At 38.9% G+C, this 22,307-nt stretch overlaps 4 protein-coding genes across 4 annotated transcripts; all 4 read right to left on the reverse strand.

Annotated features, from left to right (window-relative positions):
• Positions 1-4,016: 4,016 nt before the first annotated feature.
• LOC148190009 (uncharacterized) lies at positions 4,017-16,872 on the reverse strand. The gene is given in 29 exon segments (XM_088075125.1): positions 4,017-5,018; positions 5,269-5,411; positions 5,525-5,589; positions 6,173-6,564; positions 6,678-6,823; positions 6,914-6,978; positions 7,297-7,685; positions 7,798-7,943; positions 8,034-8,098; positions 8,292-8,542; positions 9,247-9,336; positions 9,451-9,599; positions 9,774-9,838; positions 9,971-10,176; positions 10,419-10,808; positions 10,943-11,091; positions 11,338-11,402; positions 11,561-11,766; positions 12,011-12,400; positions 12,526-12,674; positions 12,906-12,970; positions 13,130-13,335; positions 13,577-14,050; positions 14,176-14,324; positions 14,629-14,693; positions 14,910-15,070; positions 16,194-16,280; positions 16,535-16,622; positions 16,624-16,872. Coding segments are annotated over 29 exon segments (5,169 nt in total). The 3' UTR covers positions 4,017-4,914.
• A 127-nt stretch (positions 16,873-16,999) lies between these two features.
• On the reverse strand, positions 17,000-17,796 carry LOC148190010 (uncharacterized). Its single transcript, XM_088075126.1, has 2 exons — positions 17,129-17,796; positions 17,000-17,057 (listed from the first exon to the last, which is right to left on the reverse strand). The coding sequence occupies exons 1-2, from the start codon at positions 17,794-17,796 to the stop codon at positions 17,000-17,002; spliced, it is 726 nt and encodes a 241-aa protein (XP_087931252.1).
• A 17-nt stretch (positions 17,797-17,813) lies between these two features.
• Positions 17,814-18,915, reverse strand: LOC148190011 (uncharacterized). The gene is made up of 4 exons (XM_088075127.1): positions 18,617-18,915; positions 18,096-18,427; positions 17,908-18,053; positions 17,814-17,822 (listed from the first exon to the last, which is right to left on the reverse strand). The coding sequence occupies exons 1-4, from the start codon at positions 18,913-18,915 to the stop codon at positions 17,814-17,816; spliced, it is 786 nt and encodes a 261-aa protein (XP_087931253.1).
• A 43-nt stretch (positions 18,916-18,958) lies between these two features.
• On the reverse strand, positions 18,959-21,984 carry LOC148190012 (uncharacterized). Its single transcript, XM_088075130.1, has 2 exons — positions 20,209-21,984; positions 18,959-19,111 (listed from the first exon to the last, which is right to left on the reverse strand). Exons 1-2 carry the CDS (start codon positions 21,982-21,984, stop codon positions 18,959-18,961), a joined length of 1,929 nt encoding a protein of 642 aa, XP_087931256.1.
• Between the last annotated feature and the right edge of the window lie 323 nt (positions 21,985-22,307).

Below are 22,307 nucleotides of genomic sequence, written 5' to 3' on the forward strand. Positions count from 1 at the left end.
CGGTAGTAATATAACTCCCTTAACATATATTTTTTAAAAGATATTGACCATCTATTTGCTTTGCTGTGGATATTCTTGCTAGTTACATCATTTGCTGTGCAGTAATACTGTAGAAAACAATACTTATAATGTTCATTAACAGGCTTTTGTATTTTTATATGGTATGTAAAAAATAAAAGCAAGAAGTGCATTTTTTTTCCACTGAGAAGATATAATAATTGTGACAATTGAAAAAGCCACATCAAAAATTTCAGTAAGATTCTTCATCTTTCCATCTGATTCTATGAAGAGCAGCTCAGTCAGATAATAACATTTCCTACAGGGTCTTCTGAATACAGTTTAAAAACAAAGGTTTGTAATGTACCACTTCACATCAAACAAAAGAAAACTGTGTAAACAGTGACACTCACCTGTAAAGAAGAAAGATGATCGTCTGTCCTCATGTCTGCATCATACTGAACCTTTTACACAGAGACGAGAGGGATGGGAGAGATGGGAAGTGGGCTGTAATGAAAGCATGCAACAATAATCACAGTAACAAAATACAGTCTGCTGCCGATCCCCTGCCAATTCAATTCAAATGACTGACATTTAAATTCTAATTGTGGTATGCTGATTAAAGGTGCCTGTATCTGTATCACTTTGAAAAGTGCACAGCATTGAAAATCATGTTGTCCACAACACTAAAAAAACAGTGATTAAGATCTGTGAAAATCAATAAACTTGATTGCTCAGGCTGAGTATATGCTATACAGTAAAACACACTTAATATTTTCTCTGTAGAAATCAGTCGAAGAACTAATTATTATTATTTTTTCTTCTGATTTCTGGAAAAGACTCTAGCCATATTTTTTGTGTTGCTCTAAGGTTGGCAATACCAGTCATTCAGTCCACTTCTGTCCAACATTATGTCATAAAATTGTTTTATATACAGTACATTTATAGTACCCAGAAGATATATCTTACTTATGTACTGTGTAACATACTTACCTCACTATCTTAGTAAAATATATATTAACTATATGATTGACTATGATATCCAGTTTAGACATTCATGACCCCTTTAGGATTATTTGTAATAACTTAACCAGGCATGAGTAGTTTGTAATCATTATAATTCAGACGTTTTGGAGACTCTGATCCTACACACACGGTGATGACCAACTCTTTACAAATAATGACCCTTACCCAGAGATCCACTACATTTAGAGGAGGTAGAAAACCTACAACAATGCACTGCGCCATACCAGACCGTGCACTAAAAAATATTTCTGAAGATTTTTAAGATGAGAAATGGGCAACACAGTAACAGAATCTTGATTTATATTTGATCAGCACTGCCTAGTTTTACCATCGAACTGAGTCTGGTCTTCGTTTGAGAGAGCAAGTCAGGTCTCTCTCTCAGTCAACTTTTCTTTGTGTCTGTGGTGGCGGACATAAGAATAATGGGGAAGTACTATGTGTAGTTAGAACAAATACATCCCCAGAGCCAGAAAAATCCACTGCATATTTGAGCTGAGAGATGAGCAGAGAAATCAAAGCTCTGGAGAGATGGAGGGAAGTTTCGGTTTACTCACACTCCCCAAATTGTTATGATACAAAGGTAGTTGATAATCAGTCAAGAATCCCTTTAAGCACTGCAGTTTCTTGCTCAGATAAAAACTGCATTGCAAAAATGCTGTGTATTGCTTTGGTTCAATATTCTGCATGATAAAATTCAAGTAATTTGAAAAAAATACCCTACTCCACTCTAAATAATACTGAGGGAAAACAAAAACACAACCAAATTTCCTATTTTGAAAAAAGCACAGATACTTATCTGACTTCTAATTTTAAATGAGTTTTGAATGGGTGCAACTTCACTTTCTTAATACCCCTAAAACAGCTCTCATCATCTCTTTCATGTGTTTCAGCGTGCAGTAGAGCACAGTCAATCCTGCCAAGCTTGAATACCTTGGGCCTCAGCCAGTGACAGACGTATCTCAAGTGTGGCGGATGTGTTCTAATTAAACATGGGGGGATTTTAATGAAGGGTGCAATAAAAGGCACATTGGCTCAATAGCTAGCGTTTTCTTTGCAGACCAGTCATTGATATGTGTAATGCAAGTGTGCCTTACAGACAGGGGAGACTGGCTGCACATCTGTTCTTTTGTTTCTGAAAGAGGAGTGGGCAGAGGTTGATTTACATGCTTTGTTACATTAAGGGGCAAATAAAAGTGACCTGATTACACATATCATTATCAGCAGTGTAATACTCATTAAAGTACTATACCTCATGTTCCTTCTAAAAGTAAAATACTTGAGTAAACTATTTTAATGAACAAATCTGAAAAGTTGCAAAAATGTGTCTGGTGAACATAATCCAGGTGGCAATTATTTTTCCTTGAAAATACAACAAACATATGAATAGTAATGGAATTTCTAGCAGACAGGGAGAGAACTTGCAATACACTTGTTGTTGGGCAATTTTTGATTGATTCAAACAAAATGTTTCCATTTTTGATTTGTTTGTTTTTTATATAATGTGGAGTAAATTAGACACCCTTTTCTCAACTGAACTGTACTTAGTTACCATACAAAGTCTGATTTATCAGTGCAGTAAAAGGTCTGTGATAAAAATATCAAGGCCCAAAACAAACAAAAAACCTTCATCCACATTCTATTTTTTTGTACAAGGATGATTGTTTTAGCATTTCATTGCAGGAAAGTACCTTATTTGTATTACATACTTTGTTTCTAAATTATCTGATCAGCATTAATCTGTGAACTACTGTCATTTTTATTGGAATTTAAAATTGTTCTCCCTCGCTATTTTATTTAAAAAAGAAAAAAATTAAAACTCATGTCAAATCATAGCTATTGCAGAGCGTGACTAACAGAGCAAATAAAGTTGTGAATAAAACATTTAGGGATGAAAGCCCATGTGCATATATACTCAGACTTGGATGATCCTCGGGGCAATGCAGCCCTCTTCTGGTGGGTCATTGCATGTACATTATAGACACATGACAAGGTGCTGTCAGAAGGCAACAACTTGCTTATAAATTTTGTATTTATCATATGTATTGAGATTTAAACCTTTTGTAGCCACAGCTGTATCTTTATGGAGTAATTTACAACTGCTCTGAACGTGGCTCAGACGATCGTAATGAAGGTTAAGCACTAAGAATTTTACAATGTAGTTTTTCTTTTATGCCTTACAGTTTCCTTGCAGAGCTTCAGTGGGGGAACAGATACATAAAGAGTAAACTTTGCTCTGACAAGACTAAGGTTGAAAGTTCATTGGGGTAACTGAAATTACTGACGTCTTTAATTAGCTCTGGCTAACTCTAGAATGTATTTTTTGGACTGAACAATGACTCTGCACTGTTCTTTGTATGTATGTTGCATGTATGCATAAATTCTGATATGAGACAAAACACAAAACACAGAACACATACCCACCTAAACAAACATAAAACCGGAAATAAACACCTCAGTAACTTAGTAAGTAAACATCTTAAAATAGTATTAAAGTAAATACAATATATTACAATACACAAATACATGGGGGTGGTCGTTAAATGTGAACTAAGATTTCACTTCAGGCAATAAAAAAAAAGGCAATAGTTCTTACACATGTGCTGTTTATGTTAATGACAGGAAATTGCAGACAATTAACCATAATGGTCTGAATATTTGATGTTCAGAATAAAATAGAACTGCACCTGATGTGAATCAAATAAAAGAAAGGGTCCAAGTTAACAAAAGGCTAGTTTCTTCTTCTTGACTTTTACATTATGAAGTATTCCCTTGCATTCCCCCCTTAAGTCCGCAATAAGTCTTGGCAATGATTTTAAAACTTGTTGTAGATTGTTTTAGATAAAGAAAAGGTTGAAATATATCATATCCATGCCACTGGTGATTATAATGTTTTGGTTTTGGGCTTTAAAAAATCTATTAGAGAGACTAGAAAGACAAAAAGGAAAATTTGCAAGACCACCAGTCATTTTAAAGGCAACATTTTAATACTTGATTGATAAACAAAGATACACATTTTTATAATCCCCCTTCTAACAAAACATACAGGAAGAACTGTTATTCAATTACAATCAATAATCTTTCTAAATTCTATGATAGTACCTGGACATTCTCAAACTTGCAATCTGCAATCCACTTGCCAAACCTTTTACAAGATACTAGATGATTCTACAAAATTCAATGGCAACCTTTCTTCCCTACAGTATTCTCACGTGCTGCTGATACATGGTCCTGCTTCAGAAATAATTGTCTTCATGGTTAAATATGTAACAGAACAAACCTAATGGTTGGTCTCAGCTGTAATATGAATCAATTGTCTCCAGCATCATGTTCATGTTACCTCTATACCCTTAATGTTTTGCACCACACTGTGTTAACTGCACTCCTCCGTTCAAACTTAATTGCATTGGATGCAAATTGTGCCCTGTTGTACTGTACATGGCTTTTCATTTGCAATAAATATTCAGTACATTATCCTATATTCATTTGCATTTGTAAATGTTGATAAATGCAATGTTGATGCTGCATTAAAAAAAGCATATAAAGAACAGCATTACACAGCATTGAATGGCATCTGTTAGAAAAAAAATGCACAAAATGAACATTGCACACACACAAAGAAAATCAAATATGGTGGTTTTAAATTACAATCTGAACTATTTCTTATTTTAAATAAAATGGAAACCAAACACAAGTGATTGTACTGGAACATCAAATGTGGAAAATACTGAAAACCTGTCCTTGACACACAGTACACATCTTTTTACCGCATGACATTGTAAATTTCATTATGCACACTCATGTCTCTTGTTTTTGGTCAGTTGGTAACCACTTTTTTCCACTCTTGATGGCAAAAACTATTGGCCAAGTCAGTGCATCTGCCTTCGGTGCCGGTTATAAGTCTATCAGCATCTGTGCCACAGCCAGCAGTGTTAGTGAAAAGAATGCCAACGCGCCCATTGTTGGGCGAGGAGGACTGCTTGATGTTGATGTTGACTCTGAAAAATTAGAGAAAGCAGAGGTTGTAGTCAGTGAAATTCTCTGGATTGATCACAACTTCAGAAATTCAATATGCAATCTAAAAGAAAGCTTCATTCCGACCTTGAGCCCTTATCATACTTATACATTTAAAAATGGCCAGAGATTTACAAGCATGACATTGCAAGATGCATTCAATTTTTTAAAATAGATTAACATATGTAAACCATAGATTCATAAACTCAGACTTTTAGGTCTCAATTAACTTACGTGCAGAAACACTGCCTGCTACAACATCAAGGGAGGTAGAGTTAGCAAGCGCACTACTATATTGTGAAGTTGCACTGCTTGCTGAAGGAACTGAGCCTGAATCTTTGAACACAACGGTCATGTCGACTTTCACTGATCCACTCCTACAGGGGCAAAGAGAGAGAGCAACATTTTGGTTAAAGTGAAGGCCAAATGTATGGTAATAGTATATTAGTGAAATTATCATTAAAATATTCAAAGGGAAATTTAGTCTTACGTGAATGCGTTAACAATGGAACGAAGGAAACTTGATCCATAGAGACTGTTGGACACTTTGTTTACCTGGAAGACAAAATTAATGTCATTTGTAAATAAAATTACGACAAATTACTCACACAAATGCGCAACTTCCTTGAATTACCCTGCAAGGCAAAGAGATTGCTATGGTTTGAGGACAATTGCAGGTGAGCCCCACGGGGATCTGGGCTTAAACTGGTTTGAAGGATGTGGTCAGCCTCATCAGTGGTTAATATATTTTGTTTTGTTTGGAGGCTATGGAATCCTATATGCTTAGCTTAGCCATCGTTACCTGCATTTTCTTCCAAGGTTAAAGAAGGCTCACCAGATTCAGTTATCATAATATTGGGCAAATTAAGAAAATATTGAATAACTGGAATTCTGAGAATGTTGTTTCCTAATGCAAAAAATGAGGAGATAACTTTTAAATTAATACGAAAATGTTAGCCACATGAGTATTCTCATATTCACTGTGCTCACTGACAAGATTTATTTCCCCAACAGCAATATTTGCTAAAAAATGTGCAGTAAGTTGATTCTCTGCCTTACAATATCCATGAACAATTACTGTAACTAAGTACAACCTCAATTTGTTTGCAACATACAATTATGTGCATAGACATCTTACCTCTTCAACCACTTTTGAAGCCAAAGTCTTAAATGCTGTAGAGGATGAGTTGGAAAGATCTGATGTAAATGTTTGATTGAGACTGAAGTTAAGGCCAAGGGTTCCCTCACTGGATGTAGGTGGATCTGTTGATGCAGTTGTAGTAGCAGTAGTGGCAGCAGTTGTATTAGTAGCTGCCGTTGTAGCCTCTGTGGCAGCAGCAGTTGACGCAGCAGCATCTGTAGCATTAGGAGCAGCAGTTGGTGCAGCAGTAGGGGCATCTGTGGTAGTGGGAGCTGCAGTTGGAGCTGCTGTTGGGCCTGCAGTAGGGGCATCTGTGGTATTATCAGCTGCGGTTGGGGCAGCTGAAGCTGTAGGTGCAGCAGTGGTAGCAGTGGCAGAGGAAGTGGATGCTGTGCCAATACCATTGGATTGTAAATTAATATGACGATGTTTAATGTATTTTATTTAAATAGATGGATAAACATAATAATTAAGTGTGATTTTCAAATCTCTAATTACTTACTTGCGTTAACACTGCCTGATATGACATTCAGGGAGCTGGAGTTACTTGTAAGTGCACTGCTGAAATCTGAAGTTGCACTGCTTGCTGAGGGAACTGAGCTCTGATCTTTGAACACAAGTGTTGTGTCTGCAACCACTGATCCACTCCTTCAATGAGAGAGAAAGCAACTCTTTTTAAAGGAAGTGCCTGGCAAATATTCAGAAAGAAATAATACAGGAATTGAAATTTGGTCTTACATGAATGCGTTAACGAGGGAGCGGAGGAAAGATGATCCATACAGACTTTTACCCACTTTGTTGAGCTGAAAGACAACATAACTGTGATTTGTGAGAGAATAGCTAACAACAAATGTACAACTTTTGCTTGGTTTGGCCTGAAGGCTATTCCATACATCAAATCATCATCGCACATCATTGTCAGCATACATAATATGTTTACAAGATTAAAGATGACCTACCAGACTCTACTGCCAAATTTTTGGGGCAGTTGATTGAACTCTTTAGCATTACAGTAATGTAAAACATTTTTTTTGTCTTCTGATGCTCACAGAATGGCATTTATCAAAGTTGAATTTCAATTATTTGGGAGTCAAAAGCATTGCCCATTTTTATCAGTTTACCTCTTTGACCACCTCTGCCGCTAAAGTCTTAAAAGCTGTTGAGGATGAGTTTGCGAGATCTGATGTAAATGTTTGGTCGAGACTAAACGTGAGGCCAAGGCTTCCTTCACTGGATGTAGGAGGATCTGTTGATGCTGTGGTGATTGAAGTTGTTGGTGCAGCAGTGGTAGCATCTGTTGCATCGGGAGCTGCAGTTGGAGCAGCAGTAGGGGCATCTGTAGCATTATGAGCTGCAGTTGGAGCAACAGTAGGGGCATCTGTAGCATTAGGAGCTGCAGTTTGAGCCCCAGTTGGGCCCACAGTAGGGGCATCTGTGGCATTAGGTGCTGCGGTTGGGGCAGCTGAAGCAGTAGGTGCAGCGGTGGAAGCAGCAGCAGAAGAAGTGGAAGCTGTTCAAATACAATTGGATTGTTCATTAATATGACAATATTTCATGCATTTATTTAAATAGACTGATAAACACATAAATTAAGTGTGATTTTCAAATCTCCAATTACTTACTTGCGTTAACACTGCCTCGTATGACATTCAGGGAGCTGGAGTTACTTGTAAGTGCACTGCTGAAATCTGAAGTTGCACTGCTTGCTGGGGGAACTGAGCTCTGATCTTTGAACACAAGCGTTGTGTCTGCAACCACTGATCCACTCCTTCAATGAGAGAGAAAGCAACTCTTTTTAAAGGAAGTGACTGGCAAATATTCAGAAAAAAATAATACAGGAATTGAAATATGGTCTTACGTGAATGCGTTAACGAGGGAGCGGAGGAAAGATGATCCATACAGACTTTTACCCACTTTGTTAAGCTGAAAGACAACAAAACTGTGATTTGTGTGGGAATCATCTTGTCATCATTGTACATTAACTTAATGTATGACGATGATAATGTAATGTAATATAAATAAACTTTTTTTTTGTCTTCTGATGCTCATAGAATGTTAAAGGAAATTATTTCAATTATTTGGGAGTCAAAAACATAGCCCACTTTTGTCAGCTTACCTCTTTGACCACCTCTGCAGCTAAAGTTTTAAAGGCCGTTGAGGATGAGTTTGCGAGATCTGATGTAAATGTTTGGTCGAGACTAAACGTGAGGCCAAGGCTTCCCTCACTGGATGTAGGAGGATCTGTTGATTCAGTGGTGATTGAAGTTGTTGGTGCAGCAGTGGTAGCATCTGTAGCATTAGGATCGGCTGCTGAGGTGATCGGTGTAGTTGGAACAGATGTAGGTGCAGATGTTGATGTACTAATTCCTGTAACAACAAATTCAGATTGTTACAATTGCAGAAGCTTTGTGTGCAGAAATAAAGGCATCTCTGCTCGCCCTGTCTCCCATAAATGTTTATATACAAATTTAAGGGAAAGGTACTGAATATTGAATTATGTTTCCTATTAATATAACAAGGAAATGTTGCTCATTAATGTACCTGGAAAGTTTCAAACATGGTCGATACTGAATGTATCAGCAAAATGTTTAATGTTTAATGTTTAATATATATTTTGTTTGCTAGTAAAATAAGCAATCAATGCAATGCAATACACCATCCACTTGTAGTGACAGCAGCATTACTGTATTACATGTTTTTAAATAAACGTTTAACTAAGATCATAATCTTCCCCTAATCTTAACCAAAATGTTTTTGTTGCCTAAACCTAACCACCCATTGGAGTTTGAACACAAACCAAGATTTGGTCATCCACAATGGGCAGGATTGCTGGCTATATCAAACACATATGCGCTAATTTAGCATTTACAAATAACTTCACTCCTACAGTGAACTCAAGAGTTCCTGCTTGACACGCATAGGGTGAGGCAGAGCCACAGTGACCATCTTCTTTGTAGTTAACATCCACTCTCTCCCTTTTGTGCCTCAGTCATTAGTCAGGTTTATTTAACTTTTGACTCATACTTAGCGAGGAAACTGTACAAAAGTAACCTCTGGAGAACTCGCATTACCTGGATGTGGCATGGTGGAGGTTGTTTCGACTGGGGTCGTGGTGACTGGTGGTGCTGAAGTGGCTGGGGCTTCAGTTGGTGCCAAAACAACTAAATAAAAAAACAAAACAATTATCAACAAAGTAATTGAGTCATAACATAATCAGTATGTGCATAAAATAATAATTTACAAATACAATATTTGGGAAAGATGTGACGTCTTACCAGTTGCAGTAATAGAAGATATGTTGACACTGAGGGAAAAATTTGAGCTTGAAGCAGCGACCTCCATAGTTTTAGCCACAGAACTGGCATTTGGTAGAGTCGTCACATTATTGAAAATCAACTCAGCATCTACCACAACGGATCCTTGACTGAAACAGAAATAGTTTTGAAAAGTCACTTTTTAATGATATAATCTTATTTGGCTATAATGCCCATTATTGTTTAACTAGGGCTCCATGAGAAGGATTACTGATATATTTGTAAATAAAAAAATCACAAAATTACCAAAAAATATAAGAATTTGACAGTGAGCAGTTTTATACCTGAAGCTGTTGATGACAGTTCGATTGAAGCTTTCTCCATACTGGTTTGTGTAGACTAAGTTCAACTGCGAAATAATGACATTAAAAAAAGTACAAAATTTTAAAATGCACATGGAAATGGTGGAAATAATGAGATATACGGTATGAACAAAAAGCAAAAGAAATATATATACTGTATACACTATATACATACTCACCGTTTTTGTCACTTTGTCTTCTAATTCCTTGAACTCTGGTGAGGACTTGTTTGTAAGTTGTGGTGTGAAGCTCTGCCGCAACTTAAATCCCAACTTAATTTTTGGCTCTGTTTTTGTAACAGCTGTTGGAGTTGTAGTTGGAGCACCAATAGTTGTGATTCTTGGTGGTGCTGATGTTCCAGTAACAGGTGGAGAGCTTGCATTACCTAAAAAAATATTCAATATGTGTTTGTGATAAATATGAGTTTAGAGCATGACAGGCTGCCATTGTGCACATATGGACAGTGCATTCTGCTCTAGTCATAAAATAAAGACAAAATGGCTGTGACATTTTAGTATACCTGTCATTTCAACAAGAAAATGATAATCTTTGATATACTGATGGTAAAATTGGCATGATAGAATTTAAAATTAAATAAAGCATCTATTTTAGAAAAATATGTTTTACCTGGCAAAGGCATTGTGGTGACCCCTGGTGAGGTTGCATTGAGTGGTGGTGAGGTAACATTCATTGGTGGTGTGGTTGCTTTAAGTGGTGGTGAGGTCATGTTCATTGGTGGTGAAGTTGCATTTAGTGGTGGTGAGGTCATGTTCATTGGTGGTGAGGTCATGTTGACTGGTGGTGAGGTTGCATTGAGTGGTGGTGAGGTCATGTTCATTGGTGGTGAGGTCATGTTGACTGGTGGTGAGGTTGCATTGAGTGGTGGTGAGGTCATGTTCATTGGTGGTGAGGTTGCATTGAGTGGTGGTGAGGTCATGTTCATTGGTGGTGAGGTCATGTTGACTGCTGGTGTTGAGGGTGCATCTGTTACTGGAGCCTCGGTCGGTGCCAAAACAGCTGAAAACAAAAATGATCAAATAAATGATTGGGTTTTTTCCCCCATTATACATGTTCTTTTCTTCATATAGTCAGCATATGCTTGTAATAATCATTTACGGAATTCATTTTTGTGAACTAGCATGATATCTTACCGGTTGCTGTGATAGATGTTTTGTCAACAGTGAGGGTAAAGTTTGGGTTTGAAGCAGCAGCCACCATAGTATCAACTACAGAGCTGGCATCTGGTACTGCAGCCACACTGTTGAATACCAACTCAGCATCTACTACAACAGATCCTGGACTGTAACAGAGACATATTTGAAAAGTTACATTTTAATACTGTTTTCTTATATTGCTATTTTGTCCATCTTTGTGTGCTAAGGCTTTATGACAAGGATGACTGACAGATCATACGATATCACAGATATCAACAAAGTTCAACATGCCTTTCTTTTTCCATTCATAACAACAACAACAACAAAAACAATTGATTAGCAAACAAAATAAACAATGTTTTTTATCATGTGAAATGAGCAATATTCTATACCTGAAGCTGTTGATGACAGTTTGATTAAAGCTGTCTCCATACTGGTTTGAGTAGACCGAGTCCAGCTACAAATGAGTTTAATTTAGAAAAAAAATCATGAAATTCATAAAGCCATATAAGGTAAGAAAGCTGATACAATAAGATATATGATCATCTCAACTTTTTCATGTATTAATTTGATTGTGACAAAATGAAAAAAGCTTTACAATGTTCAAAAACTCACCGCTGTTGCCACTGTGCCTTCTAATTCTTTGTACTCTGGTGAAGATTTGTTTGACAGTTGTGGTGTAAATGTTTCTTGCAACTTAAACCCCAACTTGATTTTTGGCTCTGTTGCTGTGACAGTTGTTGGAGTTGTTGCTGGACCATCAATTGTTGTGTTTCTTGATGGTGCTGATGTTGCAGTTACAGATGGAGAGCTTGCATTACCTAAAAATTAATTTAGTATATATGTGTAATAAGTATATCATTAGAGAAAGATAGCTCCTTTATTAAAAATATGGAAAAAAGGCATTCAGTGCTTATGCTACTGTAATGACAAAACAGTTGCAATAGTTTTAGTATAGGTGTTTTTTTAGCATAAAAATGATGATCTTTAATTGACTGATAGTAGAGTGAAGATGATTGAAATTCAAGGTAAATTATGTATTGATTATGAAAGGGGTTATTTTACCTGGGAAAGGCATTGTGGTGACTGGTGGTGTTGTCGTATTGAGTGGTGGTGAGGTCATGTTCATTGGTGGTGAAGTTGCATTGAGTGGTGGTGAGGTCATGTTCATTGGTGGTGAAGTTGCATTGAGTGGTGGTGAGGTCATGTTCATTGGTGGTGAAGTTGCATTGAGTGGTGGTGAGGTCATGTTCATTGGTGGTGAAGTTGCATTGAGTGGTGGTGAGGTCATGTTCATTGGTGGTGAGGTTGCATTGAGTGGTGGTGAGGTCATGTTCATTGGTGGTGAGGTCATGTTCATTGGTGGTGAGGTTGCATTGAGGGGTGGTGAGGTCATGTTGACTGCTGGTGTTGAGGGTGCATCTGTTACTGGAGCCTCGGTCGGTGCCAAAACAGCTGAAAACAAAAATGATCACATAAATTAAATTCCCTTAAAATATGTTCTTTTCTTCATATAGTCAGCATATGCTTGCAATAATCATTTACAAAATTCATTTTTGTGAACTAGCATGATATCTTACCGGTTGCTGTGATAGATGTTTTGTCAACAGTGAGGGTAAAGTTTGGGTTTGAAGCAGCAGCCACCATAGTATCAACTACAGAGCTGGCATCTGGTACTGCAGCCACACTGTTGAATACCAACTCAGCATCTACTACAACAGATCCTGGACTGTAACAGAGACATATTTGAAAAGTTACATTTTAATACTGTTTTCTTATATTGCTATTTTGTCCATCTTTGTGTGCTAAGGCTTTATGACAAGGATGACTGACAGATCATACAAAAATAGACAAAAAACAACAAATTTCAACATGCCTTTCAACAACAACAACAAAACAATACATTGGCAAACAATATAAACAATATTTTTTATCATGTGAAATGAGCAATATTCTATACCTGAAGCTGTTGATGACAGTTCGATTAAAGCTGTCTCCATACTGGTTTGAGTAGACCGAGTCCAGCTGTAAATGAGTTTAATTTGGAAAAAAATCATGAAATTTCCAAAAATTCATACAAGGCAAGAAAGCTGATACAATGAGATATATGATCATTTCAACTTTTTCATGTATCAATTTGATTGTGAAAAAATGAAAAAAGCTTTACAATGTTCAAAAACTCACCGCTGTTGCCACTGTGCCTTCTAATTCTTTGTACTCTGGTGAAGATTTGTTTGACAGTTGTGGTGTAAATGTTTCTTGCAACTTAAATTCTAACTTGATTTTTGGCTCTGTTGCTGTGACAGTTGTTGGAGTTGTTGCTGGACCATCAATAGTTGTGTTTCTTGGTGGTGCTGATGTTGCAGTTACAGGTGGAGAGCTTGCATTACCTAAAAATAGATTTAATTTTCATTTGTAATCAATATATCATTAGAGAAAAATATCTGTATTATTGAAAGTATGGAAAAGGCACTCAGTGCTTGTGCTACTGTAATGACAAAACAGTTCAATAATTTTAGTATAGGCATTTTAGCAGTATAAAAAGGATGATCTTTAATTGACTGATAGTAAAGTTAAGATGATTGTAATTCAAGGTAAATTATGTATAGATTATAAAAGGGGTTACTTTACCTGGGAAAGGCATTGTGGTGACTGGTGGTGAGGTCACGTTCATTGGTGGTGAGGTTATGTTGACTGGTTGTGAAGTTGCATTGAGTGGTGGTGAGGTCATGTTCATTGGTGGTGAGGTCATGTTGACTGGTGGTGAGGTTGCATTGAGTGGTGGTGAGGTCATGTTCATTGGTGGTGAGGTTGCATTGAGTGGTGGTGAGGTCATGTTCATTGGTGGTGAGGTCATGTTGACTGGTGGTGAGGTTGCATTGAGGGGTGGTGAGGTCATGTTCATTGGTGGTGAAGTTGCATTGAGTGGTGGTGAGGTCATGTTCATTGGTGGTGAGGTTGCATTGAGTGGTGGTGAGGTCATGTTCATTGGTGGTGAGGTCATGTTCATTGGTGGTGAGGTTGCATTGAGGGGTGGTGAGGTCATGTTGACTGCTGGTGTTGAGGGTGCATCTGTTACTGGAGCCTCGGTCGGTGCCAAAACAGCTGAAAACAAAAATGACCACATAAATTAAATTCCCTTAAAATATGTTCTTTTCTTCATATTGTCAGCATTTGCTTGCAATAATCATTTACAAAATTCATTTTTGTGAACTAGCATGATATCTTACCGGTTGCTGTGATAGATGTTTTGTCAACAGTGAGGGTAAAGTTTGGGTTTGAAGCAGCAGCCACCATAGTGTCAGCTACAGAACTGGCATCTGGTACTGCAGCCACACTGTTGAATACCAACTCAGCATCTACTACAACAGATCCTGGACTGTAACAGAGACATATTTGAAAAGTTACATTTTAATACTGTATTCCTATTGTGCTATTTTGTCCATCTTTGTGTGCTAAGGCTTTATGACAAGGATGACTGACAGATCATACGATATCACAAATAACAACAAAGTTCAACATGCCTCTCTTTTTTCATTCATAACAACAACAATAACAATAATAACAACAACAATAACAACAACAACAACAACAACAACAACAATTCATTAGCAAACAAAATAAACAATATAATATAATATATACAATATACAACATAATGTGAAATTAGCAATATTCTATACCTGAAACTGTTGATAACCGTTCGATTAAAGCTGTCTCCATACTGTTTTGAGTAGACCGAGTCCAGCTGTAAATGAATTTTGTATATATTAAAAATATATGCTGTATATATATATATATATATATATATATATATATATATATATATATATATATATATATATATATATATATATATATATATATATTTACACATACATACATATAATTTCATAATATTTTGTGCATTATTTGGAGTCTGATTATAAAAAGATGAAAAATAACAGAATTTATATGAACTCACAGCAGTTGTCACTGTGCCTTCTAATTCTTTGTACTCTGGTGAAGATTTGTTTGTAAGCTCCGCTGTAAAATTTTGCTGCAACTTAAATTCCAACTTAATTTTCGGCTCCACTGTTGCAGATGGTGCTGATGTTCCACTAGCAGGTGAAGAGCTTGCATTACCTAGAAAATAATTCAATATTTAGTGGTAATAAACATGACATTAGAGCAAGATATGCAACACGGAAGTTGGGGATAGGTAGGATTTTTTATCGTTACTATGGAAAAAAATTCCACAATTAAGTTTGAGCATATTATAATCCACATGTACTTGGAGGCACTAGACAAGCAGTACACCTCTGCACTCGGGTGTGATGGTTCACAAAATAAAGAGCTCAACCCCAAACACAGGGATAAAAGCGAAGTATAATCTTCTAACTGAAAATAACTTTTGCTGCTGTTCTCTAATACAGCCATCAAGTTTAAATACTCGAGATAGTCCAGGCTGGTTTGTGTCGCATGCACACACATATACAGGCATGCTGTGCACATATGCATGCTGCCCGCCCCATCTCTATCTCTCCTGGGGGTGGGGGGGTTAGACAGCACATTGCATGTTACGTTATGTGGGCTGCCTTGTTGAGCGCAGTGGCACTGAGAACATTGTAACTAACACAATTTAAGCTGTATATTTTGTAATGCATATCATACTGAAAGTCTTGTACCAAATGGTTCAATAAAAAAAAAAAGTCACAAGTCATTTATGTGAGAGGTGTTCCAATTTGTCGTTCTTCAGATGCAGACACAACTGCGCATCCCTTCCATAAAAGCCTGATTTAATGGCAGAAATCCTGCAGAGAAAATTGCTATTCTTGTACTGGCAGCAACTGCCTACACTACACTACAATCCCAAAAAAGGCAAACAGACTTGTCAAAAAGAGCGCTCTATCACCTTAGCTCAAAAGCGGATAGTGCTTAAGTTGTAATGATGGTAATGAAAATTAAATGGTATACTGATTGCTGGAGAGATTGCTTGACAAAGGTTTTGTTGTGGATTGTGGTTGTGAGGTAGCATTGGCTGGTGGTGAGGTCATATTTAGTGGCAGTGAGGTTGGGTTACTGGTGAGGTTGTTTTGGCTGGTGGTAAAATCATGTTTATTGGTGGGGAGGCTGGGTTTTCTGATGGGGTCATATTAGCTGGTGAGGTGATATTGACTGGTGGTGAGCTTGAATTCCCTGAAGGTAAGGTTCTAGGAAATTAAATAAAATAGCAGTGAAATACTGACTGTGGGAGGAGATACAATACCTGGAGATGACATTGTGGTGACTGGAGGTGGAGATGTTGTGTTGCTTGGTGTTGATGTTAAGTTGACTGATGATGGGGTTGTGCCAACTGCAAATAAAAGATTTGAATTAGAAGAATTTAAGTTATATATAAAAGCTTGACTGTTCAGTCTAGCCAATCACACCTTACAGTTATTGTAGTGTATTTTTATTAAACCAGAAGTTACATTATGGTGGAGCGTTATATATTATTGATTCAAAAATAAATGTGACCTGCGATTCTAAAAACAGGGCTTGTGAAAGAGTACTCCATGAGATGTTCTAGTTGAAATTTTTTTGTTTTTTTTAATAACCCTCTCCTACCTTTAAGAGGTGGTGAGGATATGTTGACTATGATTGAGATGATGTGGAATGGTGGTGAGGTAGCATTGACTGATGGTGAGGTCGTATTGGACTATTGGTGAGGTCATGTTGAATTGTGGTGACGTCATGTTTACTGGTGGTAAGGTTATATGGACTGGTTGTGAGGTCATGTTGACAGGGGGTATGGTCATGTTGAATATCGGTGAGGTGATGTGGGCTGATGGTGAGGTCATACTGACTGGTGAGGATCTTGCATTGACTGATGGTGAGGTCCTACTGACTGATGTTGAGGTAATGTTGACTGTTGGCGAGGTCATGTTGGGTGATGGTGAGGACATGCGGACTGGTTGTGAAGTGGCACTGATGAATGGTGAGGTTGTTTTGATTGATGGTGAGGTCATATGGACCAGGGAAAAAGTCATGTAAACTGGTGGCAATGTCCAATTGACTCCTGCTGAAGTTGCATTAACTGATGGAAAGGTCACACTGACTGTTGTTGAGGTCATATGAACTGCTGGTGAGGCTGCATTGACAGGTGGGGAGGTCATATTAACTAGTTGTGAGGTAATGTTGAGTGTTGGTGGGGTTATGTACACTGGTGGTGAGGTTGCATTAACTGGTAATGGAGTCTTCTTGAGGAGTGGTGAGGTCATGTTGACAGGTGTTGAGGTGGCATTAACTAATGGTGAGGTTGCAATGACTAGTGTTGAGGTTATGTTGAACTGTGGTGAGGTCATGTGGATTATTGGTGATGTTACACTGACTGGTGGTGATGTCACATGGTCTGGCGGTGAGGTTACATTGATTTGTGGTGGGGTCTTGTTGAGAGGTGGGGAGGTAATGTTGACCAGTGGTGATGGGACAAATACTGGCGGTAAGGAAATATTGACAGGTAATGAGGTTGCACTGTCTGATGGTGAGGTAATATGAACTGGTTGTGAGATCATGTTGCCTTGGGGTGCGGTCATGTGAGCTGGTTCTGCCGTTGCATTGATAGGTGGTGAGGTCCTATTAACTGGTGGTAAGGTGATGTTGACTGATGTTGAGAAAATGTCTGTTGATGAGGTTGCATTAACTGATGATGAGCTCATTTGGATTGGTAGTGAGGATGCATTGACTTGTAATGACATCAGATAAGTTGGTGGTGAGGTCATGTTTGCTGGTGGCAAGGATACTTTATTAACTGATGGTGAGGACAAAAACACTGGTGGTGACGTCACGTTGACTGGATGTGAGGTTGCATAAAGTGGTGGTGAGGTCATGTTAAATAGTGTTGAGGTCATGTGTTCTGTTGGTGGTGTTGCATTAAATAAGGCTGAGGTTATATAGACTTGTAGTGAGGTTGTATTGACTGGTGGTAATGTCAAATGCACTGGTGTTGAGGCTTTGTTAACAAGTGGTGATGTGATGTGTACTGGCGGTGTGGACATATTGAGAGGTGGCGATGTTGCATTGACTGATGGTGAGTTAATATGGACTGGTTGTGAGGTCAAATTTATTTGTGGTGTGGTCATGTGGACTGGTTGTAAGGTTGCATTGAGTGATGGCGAAGTCACATTACTTTGTGGTGAAGTTATGGTGATATTGATTGGTGGTGAGGTCATGTTGAAAGGTTGTGAAATCATAGTGACTAGAGATGAGGTCAAGTTTGCTGCTGGTGAGGTTGCATTGACTGGTGGTGATGTTATATGAAATGGTGGGGAGGTTGCATTAACTCGTGGTGCAGTCTTATTAACTGATCGTGAAGTCATGTAGGCTGGTGGTGATGTCATATTGACTGGTACTGAGGTTACATTAACTGATTGCGAGGTCAGATTGACTGATATTGAGGTCATATTGTGTGGTGGTGAGGTCATGCTAATCAGTGGTGAAGTTGCATTAACTGATGGTGACATAATAGAGACTAGTGGTGATGTCATTTTGACTGGATGTGTGTTTGCATGAACAGGTGCTGAGATCATGTTAAATGGTGGTGAGGTCATGTTGACTGATGTTGAGGTTGCATTACCTGGTGTTGAGGCCATGTTACTTTGTGCTGAGGTCATGTTATCTGGTTGTAAGGTCAACTTGAGTGATGTTGAAGTCATGTTGAGTGGTGGCAAGGTTGAATTTACTGATTGTGAGGTCAGATGGACTTGGGGGGAGGTCATGTTAAATGGTGGTGAGGTCATGTGGACTGTCGGTGAGGTTGCATTAACTAATGGTGAAGTCATATGGACTTGTGGTGGGGTTGCATTGACAGGTGGTGACGTAATGTTCAGAGGTGTTGAGGTCATGTTGACTAGTGGTGAGGTGATGTGGACAGGTGATGATGCCATACTGACTGCCGGGGAGGTGGTATAGACTGATGGTGAGGTCATATGGACTGGTGGTATGGTCATGTTGGCTGATGCTGATGACCAATTGACTCCTGTTGAATTTGCATTAACTGATGTTGCGGTCACATTGACTGGGCGTGAGGTCATAAGTCCATATGAACTTGGTGGTGATGACGTCATATTGACTGGTGGGGAGGTTGCTGAGACTTGTGTTGAGGCTGCGTTGACAGTTGGAGAGGACATATTTACCATTGGTGAGCTTGCATAGGCTGATGGTGAGGTCATATGGACTGGCATTGAGGTTGCATTAACTGATGGATAGGTCACATTTACTGGTTGTGAGGTCATGGTAACTGATGGTGAGGTCATTTTGACTGCTTGTGAGGTTGCATTAACTGAATGGGAGGTAATATAGACTGGTGCTGAGGTTGCATTGACTGATTGTGTGATTGCATTGACTTGAGGTGAGGCCAAGTTTACAGAAGGTGAGGTCATATGGACTGGTTGTGTGGTTGCATTGACTATTGGTGATGTCATTGTTGCTGCTGTCATGTTGACTGATGGTGAGGTAATGTGAAATGTTGGTGAGGTTGTATTGACTGGTGGAGAGCTGGTATTGAGGTCATATTTATGGGTTGCATCGACTAGAGGAGAGGTCAAGTTTACCAGTGGTGAAGTCATTTGGACTGGTTGTGAAGTTGCATTGACTGCTGGTGTGGACATGTTAACTGGTGGTGATGTCGTATTGACTCCTGCTAAAGTTACATTAATTAATCGTGATACCATAAGGACTGGTGGTGAGGTTGCACTAACTGATGGTGATATCGAATTGACTGGAGGTGAAGTCAAGTTTACAGAAGGTGATGTCATATTGACTGGTTGTAAGGTTGCATTGACTGGTTGCGAAGATATGTTAACAGGTGATGAAGTTGCACTGAGTGATGGTGAGGTTGCATTGACTTGAGGTGAGGTCAAGTTTACAGGTGGTGAGGTCATATGGACTGGTTGTGTGGTTGTATTGACTTGTGGTAATGGCATATGGATTGTTGTGTTCATGTTGACTGGTGGTGAGGTGATGTGAACTGGCGGTGAGGTCGTATTGACTGGTGGTGAGGTTGCATTGACTAGAGGTGAAGTCAGGTTTACAAGTGGTGAGGTCATATTGATTGGTTCGGTGGTTCTATTGACTGGTAGTGAGGACAACTTAACTGGTGGCGATGTCATATTGACTCTTGCCAAAGTTGCATTAATTGATGGTGAGGTCATATTGACTGGTGATGAGGTCATATGGATTTGTATTGAGGTCACATAGACTGGTGGTGAGGTTGCATTGACTTGTTTTGAGGCTGCACTGACTGTTGATGAGTTCATATAGACCAGTGATGAGGTTGCATTGACTGGCGATGAGGTCACTGGGATCATTCGTGAGGTTGCGCTGAGTAGTGGTGAGGTCCTGTTTATTGATGGTGAGGTTGCATTGACTGGTGGTGAGGTTATAAAAACTGTTTGTGAGGTCATGTTGACTGATGGTGAGGTCACATTGATATGTGCAGAGGTCATGCTGACTGGTGGTGAGGTTGCATTAACTGATGCCGATGTTACATTAACTGGTGAGCTCATGTGGTATGGTGTAGAGGTTGCATTGACTGGTGGTGAGGTTATAAAAACTGTTTGTGAGGTCATGTTGACTGGTGGTGAGGTCACATTGATATGTGCAGAGGTCATGCTGACTGGTGGTGAGGTTGCATTAACTGATGCCGATGTTACATTGACTGGTGAGCTCATGTGGTATGGTGTAGAGGTTGCATTGACTGGTGGTGAGGTTATAAAAACTGTTTGTGAGGTCATGTTGACTGGTGGTGAGGTCACATTGATATGTGCAGAGGTCATACTGACTAGTGGTGAGGTTGCATTAACTGATGCCGATGTTACATTGACTGGTGAGCTCATGTGGTATGGTGTAGAGGTTGCATTGATTGGTGTTGAGGTTGCGATGATGAGTGGTGAAGTCATGTAGATTGGTGATGAGGTTGCATTGACTGGTCGTGAGGTCATGTTTAGATGTGGTGATGTTGCATTTCTTGTGGGAGAGGTTGTGATCCTTGGTTGTAAGGTTGTATTGACTGATGTTGAGGTTGCATTCACTAGAGGTGAAGTCAGGTTTACAAGTGGTGAGGTCATATTGATTGGTTGTGTGGTTCCATTGACAGGTAGTGAGGACAACTTAACTGGTGGCGATGTCATATTGACTCTTGCCAAAGTTGCATTAATTGATGGTGAGGTCATATTGACTGGTGATGAGGTCATATGGATTTGTATTGAGGTCACATTGACTGGTGGTGAGGTTGCATTGACTTGTTTTGAGGCTGCGCTGACTGTTGATGAGTTCATATAGACCAGTGATGAGGTTGCATTGACTGGCGATGAGGTCACTGGGATCATTGGTGAGGCTGCGCTGAGTAGTGGTGAGGTCCTGTTTATTGATGGTGAGGTTGCATTGACTGGTGGTGAGGTTATAAAAACTGTTTGTGAGGTCATGTTGACTGGTGGTGAGGTCACATTGATATGTGCATAGGTCATGCTGACTGGTGGTGAGGTTGCATTAACTGATGCCGATGTTACATTGACTGGTGAGCTCACGTGGTATGATGTAGAGGTTGCATTGACTGGTGGTGAGTTTATAAAAATTGTTTGTGAGGTCATGTTGACTGGTGGTGAGGTCACATTGATATGTGCAAAGGTCATGCTGACAGGTGGTGAGGTTGCATTAACTGATGCCGATGTTACATTGACTGGTGAGCTCATGTGGTATGGTGTAGAGGTTGCATTGACTGGTGTTGAGATTGCGATGATGAGTGGTGAAGTCATGTAGACTGGTGATGAGGTTGCATTGACTGGTCGTGAGGTCATGTTTAGATGAGGTGATGTTGCATTTCTTGTGGGAGAGGTTGTGATCCTTGGTTGTGAGGTTGTATTGACTGATGTTGAGGTAGTGTTGAGGGGTGGTGATGTGATGACTGCTGATGTTTGATTGATTGTTCTTGATGTAGAATTGACTTGTGGTGAGATTGTATTAAGTGCTGAGATGTTCACTGGCAATGATGATGCGTTGACCGGTGATGATGTTGTCATGGCTGGTGGACATGTGGAATGGAATTTACCCAGAAAAGTTGAATTTAACTTTTTTTTAGTTTAAATATGTTCATTTTTATTGTCTGGTTTAATATCAACTTCCCCCAAAGCATCCAACAATGACTGACTCCCTCTTCTTTTGAATATCCATGTCTGCCCTATGCCTCACTTTTATTATCTTAAAATGGTAATCTCATTTCAATTTCAATCATTTCAAGATCAATACAATATTTTTAATTTGGTTTGTGAATGAGGATGAATAATTATTTGCCAGCTCACATTTACATTTAAGTCAGTCTTGAACATCCCAAACTGGCTTTGTT

This window comes from Plectropomus leopardus, chromosome 3, assembly GCF_026936395.1.
Source record: "Plectropomus leopardus strain MGB_pleo_1.0 chromosome 3, ASM2693639v1, whole genome shotgun sequence".
Taxonomy (NCBI): Eukaryota; Metazoa; Chordata; class Actinopteri; order Perciformes; family Serranidae; genus Plectropomus; species Plectropomus leopardus.